The sequence below is a fragment of the Falco peregrinus genome, chromosome 11 (assembly GCF_023634155.1).
Source record: "Falco peregrinus isolate bFalPer1 chromosome 11, bFalPer1.pri, whole genome shotgun sequence".
Taxonomy (NCBI): domain Eukaryota; kingdom Metazoa; phylum Chordata; class Aves; order Falconiformes; family Falconidae; genus Falco; species Falco peregrinus.
This window is the reverse complement of record NC_073731.1, coordinates 21,227,752-21,240,871: the sequence shown is the minus strand read 5'-3', so window position 1 is coordinate 21,240,871 and position 13,120 is coordinate 21,227,752. Positions and strand designations below refer to the sequence as shown.

General features: G+C 36.2%; 1 protein-coding gene across 5 annotated transcripts in view; it reads right to left on the bottom strand.

The window, feature by feature from the left end:
• The window catches only part of SYT14 (synaptotagmin 14), an 88,955-nt gene that overhangs the window by 54,772 nt on the left and 21,063 nt on the right, over positions 1-13,120 (bottom strand). For 3 of the 5 annotated variants that reach the window (XM_055816581.1, XM_055816583.1, XM_055816584.1), the window contains exon 3: positions 5,924-6,088. In XM_055816581.1, the coding sequence (XP_055672556.1) occupies positions 5,924-6,088 (165 nt within the window). Of the gene's footprint in view, positions 1-3,702; positions 4,989-5,923; positions 6,089-13,120 lie in introns of those variants that run through there. The other 2 variants (XM_027788631.2, XM_027788632.2) reach the window with 1 other exon arrangement.

Genomic DNA, 13,120 nt, shown 5'->3' with positions numbered 1-13,120 from the left:
TTGTTCAGTAATAACTGAAATTAGTGCAGATTCTCACTGTAGACATCTGGTAATAGCAAAAATTGCAGAGAAGAATCCATCTAGATTTTTTTTTATACCAGTTCTTCTATAATGCCCACTGCTGTGGCCAACTTTTTCCAATTACATCTCAAGTATGACTTGCCCCCACAAGGCAAAGATTCAGCTGCATTTTTATTTCTGTAAAAGGAAAGGTTCCTCCTCCCTCTTCCAAACCTCAAAAGGATTCTGTCCAGATTCAACATGCAGAGGTTCTGTAGCTCTCACACACTAACACACATAACAAGAGTTCATGTAAGCTCAATAAAGGTCAGCATTACCACTGATCCGTGGGCAAGCGCATGGCATACAATTTGCCAATGGATTTCCATTACTGGCAGAGCTCCGAGATGCCCATAATGCTGTTTTTCAGCTCCTGATCCTGCAAGGATCAACACACTACTCACTCAACTGCTCCTCCCTCCCTGCTTTTTTGCTCTCCTCCCAGTCCCTGTCCTTAGCTCTAGTTCTGCATTTCCACTCCCATTAGTTTCTGTCTTCATGCCCATACTCCTCTGCCTGGGTATGCCAACTAAATGGGAGATTCAGCTTTCCCAAAATTCAGCCATTTAAAATTAAAGTAGCGTATGCCAGCCATCTAGGCCTCTTTTACAGTCAAGTGTTTGCCTCTTCCTACTACAGAGGTCCTTTCTTCCCACTTTTAGGTAAGCCTCTAGAGTACATGAGTAAAATCACTTCTCATAGAGGTCCTCTTCTCCCTGGTACTCGCACAGAAAAGCCTATGCTGCAAGTTTAGGTAAGACATCTTTTGCAAAGTTACATTTATACGAGTAGAATCACATCCTAAGTTCCTGTCTCCTGGGCACATACTCCAGGTTCCTGCTCCAAGCACCCACTTCTGGTCTCTTACGGAGATTTCCTCTTTATTCTCTTTGTCTGTTCAGTCCCAAATTCTCTTTACTTGCACCTAATCAATTACTCATGTAACCTTAGTCCCTCCACCTTCACGTAATGCTATCAGTTCTCTCCATAGCTATCACCCATCCTACCTCAAATCCCAGTCTACCACTTGCATCATGTCACATTTGTTCAGGATGTTTCTGTCTTCACATAAGTCATATTTACTCTCAATTATTCTGTTCAAACTTCCAGAGTCCTTCAGTAACTACAAGTATCAAAAGCAGGGTAAGACCTGCTCTGTTCTTCAACCCCTACAATGAAACATATGAATGCAAATGGGTTGGTCAGTGAATTTATATTCTAAAAAGTGGTTACTATGCCTTTTCAAAAGGCAAAGTTCCCAAAGATTTACAACTTGGTCAAGCCTTTGTGTTTTTTCATATAAGAACGTGGGCATCTCTGACATGGGAAAAGTGCTCTCCCACATTTCAAGTACATACTCCAATATACAAAGATGCCAAAGCATCTTAGTGAAGGAAATGTGAAATTTACTGATTTTTTGCACAGATAACCAGCATGTTCTTTCCCATATTCTATTCCTGGAAACAGCTAAAGATTTTAAACATTAAAAAAAAAAAAAAAGAAGAAAAAAGATTAAAAAGGGATCTCAGACAGAAAGCATGCCAAATTTCATCCCAAGTATTTCAAATTTGGCACACAGTTTTTAGAAAACTGAAAATAAGGTCTTGAAATGGAAAATGTCAGGAAACCTTACTGCAGATGGTGCTACCAGCTCTACATGCAATGTGTATATATTCTTAATTTAGTGTTTATAGGAAAACTGGTGCCTTAAAAGACTGCTAATGAGGAACCAGATCTTTCAAATCTAGGCTATCAATTTTAATTCTAGTCTAACAGATATGGTTCTTCCCGTTGTATGGATGGTTATAAAGCAAGCTCAATTTCACTGATCACTTATCGAAAATATCACACCAAACAGGATATATTCTGGCTAGCAGATTCACTGCAAGAGGCTGCTCAGAAAAAGGAACTTCCTTTGCTGGTACACAAGAGTAAAATTTTATATCTCATATGGCCCTCAACAGGTTGAAACCTGCCACCTAGGAAACTTCCACAGATTTCGACAACTATAATTAAAGCAGAGCATACCAAACCTAAAATACAGTCCCAGACATCAATATTAGATGCATCATTTATCATTACAACAAATGTACTCACAAATGTGAAATTAGGTTAATTAATCAGTCTGCATAAAGAACAGAATAGTATAAAACATCATAGCAACATGTTTGAAAGAAGTGCTGAAAGTTATGCTTCTAATAATACACTGCTGTTTGCACGCATCCAGAATTCCCAGTGATACCAGATATTTTTATTTCAGTTCCTACCATAAAAGAAAAAGAATGAGTATGTATACTATTGTTACAAGTCATGCAACAAGACCTCTTCAGAGGACTTAAACACCTCATTAACATTAAAACACAAGCTATCCATGCTAACATTTTTTTATATGAACAATGCAAAACTGTTTCAGTATCTTGGGGAAAAAAATAGCTTCCTGTACATTAAAAAAAATCCTCAGGGTTTTATGCTTGTCCTTGCCACCTATCTTTTGACTTTTATGTCTTAGTTGGAGACTTGCCTAAGAGAATTCATGTTCTCATTAAAAACTTTATTTGGCTAACACAGGTCATATGTAATTATTAACCTATTGAAAGCTATTCACTTGCTTACTATCGGACCTAAAATGCCATTTGTGATAGAGAATATACTTTACCAATATTGTATTACATGAAGAAATAATAGATAAGATCACAGTTTATCATACAAACATGGAAACCACCTCCCAAATCAAATTTAAAAAAACAAAACCAACCAAACAAACAAAAAAACCCAACAACAAAACAAGTAACTGAAATTTTCAGATAAGGGAAAACACACGCGCTGTAAAAAAAAAAAATAATTAAAAATCTATCACAAAATCATTCATTTCTCTACAGAAACAGCATCTCCAGAAAAGCCTGTGTTGTTTTCTAAAAAGTCATTAAACAGCCTGCAAAACAATTGCATAAAAACGCAAGGGTTTACTTCTTACTCACAAACTATTCTTGCAATTCTTGCAATTCCACTGTCATATTGTTTAAGACTGGATGTTGAAGACAGCACACAGAATCCACATGAACAATTCATAGGTTTTCTTTGTAAGACTACAACTTTAAGACAAGCTTCATTCATTTATATACTTCAAATCACTTAATTGCCACTTCTCATTGAGTTTTGTGTCTTGAAATTACTGTCTTACGCATCCCAGGAATACATTCTGAAGCTCTACTATAATGTAAATTTAACAGAAGTTATTTGTTCTCTTTATCATCTTACCACATTTATGAAATCCTTTTAAAATATGCAAAATAAAAACCACTTTCACAGAACAAGTGTTAATTTCCACTATTAATTAATTCATAGTTTGCAACAGAAACCACACAAGGCACTGCAGAGAAGGTAAGAAAAACTGCATGTAGAAAAAGAAGACTTAGAACATAGGAAAGGCATTTATTAATCACTTACTTTAAGTAATAGTTTAGAAAGTAATTTACTTCCAAGAAATTTCAACATGATTAGAGAATGAAGCACTGACATAACACACCTACTTCCATCCACAGGAAACACTATTATTAAATGTGTAAATTTGGTGAAAAAAGTAGGAAGTATCATAAGTTTCAGGAAAGGTTGAAGAATGCAGTTTGCTGACAGACTCCTCACCTTTTCCTGCTGTCTTCTTATTACATAGCGCTCTCTCTGATTTCTTTGAGCTTTTCTTTTTACCTGATTTTGCAATTGTAGTTGACACATTGTCTTCATCCTTTGATACAGATTTTCCTTTTCTGTCAAAAAACGTTTCAGATTTCTTTTCTTTGATTTCATTAATGCAAATGGAACGGTCATTGTGCATCTTCTTCAGGATGGAGTCTGATAATTTTTGCTTTTGTACTTCAACAAGTTTTATTTCTAAATCTTGAACATCATTTGTACTGTGCACTTCATCAGAATCCTTACAATCAACTCCAGGTGACTGTGGTCTGATTTTTCTATGCAAGTGACTCTTCGAATTATCTGATACTGCATGTAGGCAATTGTCTTGTTCCTCAAAAGATTGCTCCACTGTAAATTTATTATTTTTCGGGTTACTATCCTTCTGGAATTTATCATTTACAAAACACTCATTTCCACCTACTGCTTCCCTTTTAGAAGGTCCTCCTACAGTCTTCAGATCCTGAGGTACTTCTGTATCATGTAAATGATTATTAACACCTGTGCCTTTCAACTGGCACTGTTTTCTGTCCACGATATGGTCAGATACTCCATCTTGACTTTTATCTTCTTGTTCAAAATCTAACAAATTAGAACGAGCCTCTTTATGTTCTGCAATACCTCTCTTTGCTTTCATATTGATTTCCTGAGAATGAGTTAATGATGGTGCCTGTTCCTCTCTCCTTTGCGCGGGTTTATCATTCTGTGTTTTGGAGCTTTCATCTTCTGCACGAAGGCCATTTATCATGCTTGTTACTTGTTCTGTTACCGAATCGGCTACACAGTAGCCAACTTCTCCAACAACACTGGTCAGATCATCTACAGCACTGCTAAGTGTGTCCACCAGAGAAGACACAGAGGGAAGGCTCAGATTTTGGTGGAGGTTTCTGAAAAACGCCATTTGTCCAACCTATTCAGCAACAATTTTTAATACCAAAAGGTCTTCTGTTTCACAAACAGATCAAATCCATTTCTTACAAGTTCAATTTCAGAGCTATTTGCTTTTGCTATCTCAAACTCAACACATTTACCGGGGGAAGCTGCAGCTATGCTCTTTCCATTCAAAATGCATTGAAAATAAGAAAGCAGCTAAGGAAATATCTTGAAATGAAGCCACAATCAACCAGCAAAACCATAGTCTTTCAGCAACTGCAGCATCAACTAGCCATAATAAAATTCATTATTCTCAAAAATAAGACAATTGTGTGAAGTGGAAATATGGGTTTTTTTACTCTAACCTGCAAAGAAGAAGTTGTGAGACATTTAAATTATGTCCTTTCATCAATGTCACACTAAAACAAGCTTTTAATGTAATAGCTGCACAAAACCATCATGGAGACTTCTTCACCCCAAAATATTTTGTGTCTTTTACATAATGTAAGATATTTCAGAACACAAAGAGAAAATTAAGGTGACAACTTATTTTCGGGAGCCGGGGGGGAAGGGGGGTGGGGGGGAGGAATTTTCTGTCTCCAGCAAAATTGAAAACAAAAATTTAGCTGCACCTTTTAAAGAGGTAGAATGGAAGAAAACCTCTCAAATTTCCCATTCTGTTCTCTGGTGTCTGCCTCTTCCTCTCAAGTCAACTAACAATTTTCACAGCCCCAGAGTAGAAAGGCATTATTTTACCAGCCCTCAGTATCTTTTTCAAGGTCTAATTTTTTTCATTTTACATTAACCTTAAAGACCTTGTTCTATTAAAAAAAGTATAGAAATAATTTGTTAGTCAGGGGTAAGATGTCTTTAGTTTTTAATGTTTTACTTCTTTAAAACTATTTTCCAGGTGAGTAAATGCAAGACCTTCTCCAAAAGGTCAGCGAGGATTTTAATAGGCCGAATCAAAACCCAATAATCTCATTCACAAATTTACTTGAGAAGATTTAATTATACACAATTGTGGAACATTTGAAATACATTCAAGAGTATTCTCATAGTGCAAGAGAAATATCTTCCCATAAGTAAATGTCAACTCCTCAGTTATATAGCTGTAGAATTTCTGTGCCTTGTGAATACAAATGTTTCTTCCTTCCCACATACTGCACAGTCATGGGAAAAGTCAACACTCTGTGTTTTCATCACTTCAGTCAAGTGATTACTTGTGTATTTCTACATATCCCTGTAAAAATGTGTGATCTTATAATTACGTTTAGTACACTCTATTTCAGATACTTACAAAGTTTATCTTGTGAATTCTTTCTTGTAGTGTATCCTGAATCAAGATCTGGGAAACCACTAACATTTTCAAAACAGATCTTCTTATTAATATATAGGAAAAGTAGCAACATGAGAATAATGAACACTCCAACTGCAGACAGGAATCCAATTGCTTCAGGAGATACTAAAAGAGAAAGAAACACATTTTAAAAAGTCTTGTAGAAGTTATAATATCAGGACTGATTGTTAATAAATACTATTGAAGTTCCAAATATAAATGCAATATATAACTAAAAAAACACCATTTAAATTTGAGTTAATGTTTTATCATCTTTTCAAAGGACAGAAAAGTATCTGGTCCTAATCTAAGGGAGGACTGACATTGTGTGCAAGAGGTTCTTGGACCCCACAACAAGACAGGGTCTGTGCAGAAAACAGGGAGGTTATCAGCAGATGCCAAGGCTGATAATTTTTGATGCAACATCTGCGAGAGCAAGCACTGGAAGGGAGCTAAGAGCTTTCCCCCTTCCTAGAAAGGGCTGGAGGTTTGGCTACCTGGACTCAGGGCCACCTCTGAGACAGTGCTGCTGGGGGGAGACTGAGCCCTTGCTCATGAGGATATTGCCTCTGCCAGCCTTGTTATGCTCACCTCCTGGTCCCTCTTCCCTTAGGGACCAGCTGGCCCTTGCTGCTCCCTGACAAGTGGGATACTGTGTGAGCAAAAAACAGAGTAAGAAAAAGCACATAAAACAGGATGTTCCTTGCGCTGGTATGTGTGGCACTTGCATATAAACCAAGAAGGGGCTATGCGGAATAGAGATAAAGCATACTTAATCAAAACCAGGCAGAGAAAAAAAGGCTGAAGTAGACTGACATGTCTTCGTGTATAAAATAAAGAGTGTGTAATTGCATATACAAGGAGGTAATGAAAGGGAGTATCAGGCATCTTTTGCTGGGGTGGAATCTTGCAAGTCCATCAGTACCTAAGTAATATCAGTGATACCATTTAAGGCCAAGATTACCTAGGAAATGGTTTTAGAAATACGAAATCTGGAAATGAATGTAGCAAACCGGACCAAACGGGGAAAGAGTAATTAAGGGGCTGCTTGTTTATTTGAAAGGAGAGTGGGGAGAGACGGAATATAAAAGGGCAGCAAAAAAGAGAGTTCAGAAACTTAAGAAATGTTATAAACAAGTTATAGAAGCAGGAGATGGCAGATCTTTTGACCGGAGTGCAGATACCCACAGACTATAATGAAGCTGACCTGCTTCATTAATCAAAGCTGCCAGCAAGTCAGAGGGAAATCCCTTGGGCAGCCCACTGGACTCTCCACTGGGTCTACATCTGAAAGACTTGAGGGGAGAAGCTAAAGGGTGACAGAATAGCAAATTTGTTATTAAATATGTGGGAGGTTAAAGTGAAAGGTTATAGAACTATAACTCAGTAATATTTGGGTGCAATTTATATGAAAAAACTGATAGAATTTAATAATTGCATGCAAACAACAATAGTGTAAAGCATTATAGAACTGCGATTCAGTGGTACGTTTACTAGTTAATTAATCTGTTAACTGGTTTATTAGTAGTGTGCTGATCACTTCATAAATATTATAGCCTCTTATATCAGGTATGTTTCAGACCTGCATTCTAAAGATGGAGAGTAAAACCCTGATGTAACAGACACCTTAAAGAGTGTTTTTTGTGGCCTCAACACACACACACATGCATCTTTCAGGACTGAACACGGCTGCATTCATCTGGAAGATAGATAGGTTTCACATATCCCCGTCTTCCTGCTGGTTTTGCTAGACTCTAAGTATCTCTCTACTCACTGCCATAAATCCCATTCTTAGGGGTTGACTTTTTTCCTATTTATAAAAGACTGATGAATATTTATCAGATTTATGAATTCCGTTTGCCAAGATCTTGGCACTTCACTTTAGGAATATAATGCTGTGTGGCATCTTTCACTATGTAAAAAGGAGTGGGATTAATGAAAAGTTAGCAACAGAGTCCACATTCTCAGAGATGCCATACAGAAGGAAAAGAGGCAACAGTCCGAAGCAGCAACAAGGAAAATTCCAGCTGGAGTGGAGGGGAGAAAAACCTCCTGAATAAAAGGGCTTTATCACTGGAACAGATTGCCTAGATCACTTACAGAACCCAACTTTAATGTTAGCCCTGCTTTCAGCACGGGGATGAACTGCAAATTACTTCCCCAGGAGCCTTCCAAATTAAATTATTCTCTGAGTCTCCATATGCCCTTTGTTAATCTGGGCTCACACTTCTATGTAAAAGTGCTGACTGAGAATCACATGCAGTTACACAGCCTCCTCAGCTGGTTTTTGTGGGATGACAGGGAACATTTGTGTTTGTAGTGCTGTTCTTAAATAATTATACAGGTGTGTTTTAAAAACTGGAAAAAGAAGATCAAAAGAAATGCACCTTCCACCACCTAGAAGGAATTGGTCAGATTTCCACTTCTGTTTTGAGCTGGGCATCCAGACCTATGTGAACCTGTGAAAAATATTTTTGCTACACTTTTTACCTCTGACCAGAAGAGATCACTTAACATTGTGCCTGAAAATTGGCACACAAAAAGGAACCTGCCAATAACTTCAAACCACCCATCCTGACAAAATTACTAAAGAAATACTAAAACAGCAACTAAAGAGGTCTCAAAAGGATAAAGCAGACACCCCAATTAGACTAAACCTCTATTTAGTCAATATCAAAATTGAATTTAATTTTTTCTTGTTCTATTAGAAATGTTAGGAAAAACATGAGCAAATCTCAAGTGAGTTAAGTTGGGAACACTGTCTTCTGAAGAACTGAAGGCAAAGCCAGAAATAACTGGAAACCTTCACAGTCTGACCCTTCACCTCCCAACCCGCTGAAGACCAGGAAAGAACAAAACCTATGAGAACACAGTATAACTTCTCAACAGGGCCAGAAGAAAAGGGTGCAACAGGGAGGAGCAGGCAATTGGTATTTTCAATTTCAGACAGTATAACAGAAATACAAAGACCCATGGAGTAACAGAGTTCCTCATCAAACCTTTAAGATGAGCCATCCTGCTGCATCAAGCAGAGCAACAAGGTGAGAAAAGTGGAATTCTATTCTGGACCAGAGAGGAAAGGAAGCTAAAACTCTTTTTGAAGTATTTTCATTATCATGAACAAATAGAAGAAAAAAAAAAAAAAACCAACACATTCTTTTGCTCATGAAAGACCTTGGTTGCACACCCTACTAAGATTACCTGATACTCCCTTAAGAAGTCTGCCTGGAATTACTCATCATTTCATTGAAATCACTTGTTACAGCTGAAGTTTATGGCAATTCTGCCTCACGCTGAAGGATTTTGTTTGGTTTTAAGTTAAAAAATAATAGTTCAGCCATGACCAAGAATGAAATGAAGAAAAAAAAAAAATACCACTATAGTGGTGACCAATTTATTAAAAAAAAAACCACCCTACTGTTCCCTGATTAAGAGCAAGGAAAACTGGGCATGTCAAGTGTTCATTTATAATTTTTCAGGCTTCCATTTACCATTTTCATGGAACCTTCCTAAATATGGGAAAGTTCTGAGAGATTTGACAAAAGCCTCAGTTTGTGTATTTTCATTTTTAACCTCAAAGTTTAACAGATGAAATCTCCCAAGGCTCTGCTGGCAGAAGGTATGTCCCCTCCCAAGACTGCATATGGATAACTGAAAATGTCTGGGGCTATTGGCACAACATCCAGTTTTCTTTGAACTATTGATCCTGACCCCCAAATGAGACTAGAAACTGGGCCAAGAGCAGAACATTTTCATTCTTCTATAGCTTCCAGTTCTAACACCTATCAAACACAACAGCAGCGGCAGGAAAGGCAGGAAGAAGAAACTGCAATTCACCAGGACGCAGGAACCAATAAAGCGAGAGTGAAGTGGAAGGTGGCAATTAGGCACAAGTTAATGATGTCCGGTGAGGAAATGGGAAGTATGAGTTACGAAGGTGCAACATGGGGATAGAGTACACAGAACAAGTTGGAAGGCAAAGGCAGAAAAAGATGAGAGTCTAGGAAGACTAGAGAGATAAAGAGACCACAGAAGTTTACTTATGAGGATAACTGCTTTATTACTGGAGCAGGCTGTCCTGCGGAACTTTGCCTGAATTCAGTGTCAACACTGCTTTGAGCAGGAGACTGAACTGAATTCCAATCATTCTGTGATTCACAATAAAGGACAGTGTTTTCTTTTAATAAGATAGATTAACTGTACAGCATCTTCAGAGAAAAGTATGCTTTCAAGTATTGCACACTTGATCTTTTAAAACTAGGTTTAAACTTTTATTTTTATTTTTTTACTTATGCTTATATTGTTCAGGAATCAAAGCTGCTTTGGGCCATCGAAATAGATGCTTAAGGAAGTTAACCGCAATCTAAAAGTAACTGGAAAGCACAATGCTTTTGAATTTTCTCTCCAGTACTTCCTAGATACTAATTAGCTAAAAAAGGCACTGTATGCAAACTGTATCGTTCTCTATGGAAACACAGTATCTGATGACATCCTTCTGGAGTAAAAAAAAACCACGGGCTGATACCTTACAAAAAGAATGAAACTTTAGCTGCAGCGAGACTAATTAATTATTTATGTAATTCAGTGTGAACATAGGACTTGAAAATTCTATTTCCTTATCAGTTTGCATCTATGTAAAGAGTCTTACAATGCTTGTTCACAGATAAAGCATATTACCAAGTTTAAATCCTCTAATGTATTATTATAAAGCCACAAAAAAAACCCCAAAACTGTATTTCAATAGTCCACATGTAAACATGTACAGATTCCCATCTACCAAAAAAAGGTTTTATACATCACATTAATCCTTCAATTAGTTTCTCATAGCTGAAGCGTCAAGCAGTTATACTTTGTACACAGAAAAAAAATGGGGGTTTTTTGCATATGAAATACATCTCTGCCACATTCAGCACCAGAATTATTTTGATTCAAAACACACTGTCATAAATTCCAATTGGTTTGGGCATTAATTGTACCATGAAAAGCATTTTTAAAACTCCCCAGAGATTCCCAATGGTTTCCTCTACCATCAAACACTAGTAGAAAGGCAATATTTTCCCATAGTCATATTTCCAAATCAAACTTCCTACTTCCATAAATATCATAATTATCCTCAGTTCTTTAAAAAATGATTTTTTTAAATTCATAATACAACAGTTTAAGAAATATTAAAAGAACAAATGTCTTACTACAATGTTATGAAGACTAACTGAATTGCTAGCTACAGAAATGGCAGAGAAAGTTATACTCATTACAGAAGTATTACATCATCATCATTTTAATTCACTTTTATTATCATCATCACTAGAATTAGAATTATTATAACAGAAACTTACCATCTTTTCATCTTAGATACCAAATTAGCATCTTTCTCAAAGAAAAATTTCCCTATTATTAGACATATTTTCTTTTCCAAAAGGCATTTCAAACTCTTCAGAAAATAATGACATCTCCAAATAAATATCACCAAAACAACAAAAATCCTCATACTAAAAGGCTTTTAATGTTTTTAATATGTACCTACCCCCAATTACATTTAATATCCAGTCAATTATTTTCAGAGCTCGCACGCTCCACATCATAATGCTCACTTAGCTAGCAATATACAAAGCCACAGCATTATCTTAGTGATGTTTGAATTATTCATTTACAAAAGCAATACTATCTCTTCTGTGCACAAATTAAGTAACTAGGGGGTATGAGCCAAAAGAACCTCAATTACCTTTAAGATCCTAGCACAAAAACATATGAAATGAAGAAGGTATGCTTGTTTTTATTTATAACTTGTTTTGTTTAAATTTTTTTACAACTTGATCTATTTTAGCCTTTAAAATTCTTTTAAATAAACAGGCCTGTTGTTTTGTATTTACTCCTGAAGAATAATTATTTACTGTTATTATTTTTTACACCATTACGTCCTGACTTTACATGAAAATAACCTGTGTTGTCCAACTCAAAAATATTTTCACCCAAATGCTATTCTTTGCTACTCATCGCTTCATACCAACTTTCTGACTTGCATAAGAAACTGACATGTTTTCAGAAAGCTGAACAGGTTAGTGAACCAAAAAATAAGATTCATGCCTTGATTGCCTTTTCTTCATGCTTGAATTACTTACCTCCAAACAGCATATATTTATCTCTTACAGACAACTTATGTCATAACAGAAAAAAAGCAACCAAACAAATCTATACCTCAGAGTCAGCTCAGAATTAAAATACTTTGGTCTGACTGCTTACAGGAATAAGAACTGTATTTTCGTATGTGTCAGTTTACATGTGTTTCTTTTATGACTGATTCCATAGGTTATTATAGTTACTCTAAAAGTAAGTAATTGTACTTGAAGGTTAAGTAAGATTTTTTGCTCTTTCTAAACAGCTTTTCTTTGACAAGGTAGACTCAATACACAAAGTTCCACATTAATTTAGCTGAATTACTATCTTCCTGTTTGATGGAGTAGTTGAAGAAGCAATCACAACTGAATAGAACCTAGTTTACCTAGACAAAATGCTACACCTACAGGGGGCAATATTTTATCCAGCATTGTGTTAAAAGACTAAAAAAATTAAATTCTTGACTACCTGCACTGTTTTACAAGCAAGACAAACTCTATGTGGCAGCTGACATTACTATAGAATAGTTTCCCATATAACAAACAGAAGCAACTTCACCACAAAAACCGACTAGCTGATGTTTCTGCTAAAAGTCAATGACAATGAATTCTGAATTCCCTCTCAAAGTTTTACTAAAAGTGTCAAAAGACAAAATTCCAAAACTATTTCCTATGCTTCCTCTTTTATTTTGTATTCATCTTTCTCCTTTCTCTCATCTAAAACATTGGGGCTATGTAATTCCTTTCTACAAATGTACCTATTTTTTCTATGTTTTGCCAAAACAAGCATTAGGAAAAATGTTTTAGTTCAACTTAAAACAGAATTAAATCTCCTCTGTTAATGTTTTTAATTTTTTAGCTAAATTTAGGTAACATTAAAACTGAAGCCTTTCTGTATAAAGATGCTACCCCCTTCAACTCAAATCTGTATTTTGCCTTTCATCTGCAGCACAGACTTCTTCACTTAGCCCACTGCTGATGGCTACATTTGTCAGCTTATTATTTTAATATACACTGCTAGTCTTACGATGTTCTTTACTATGTG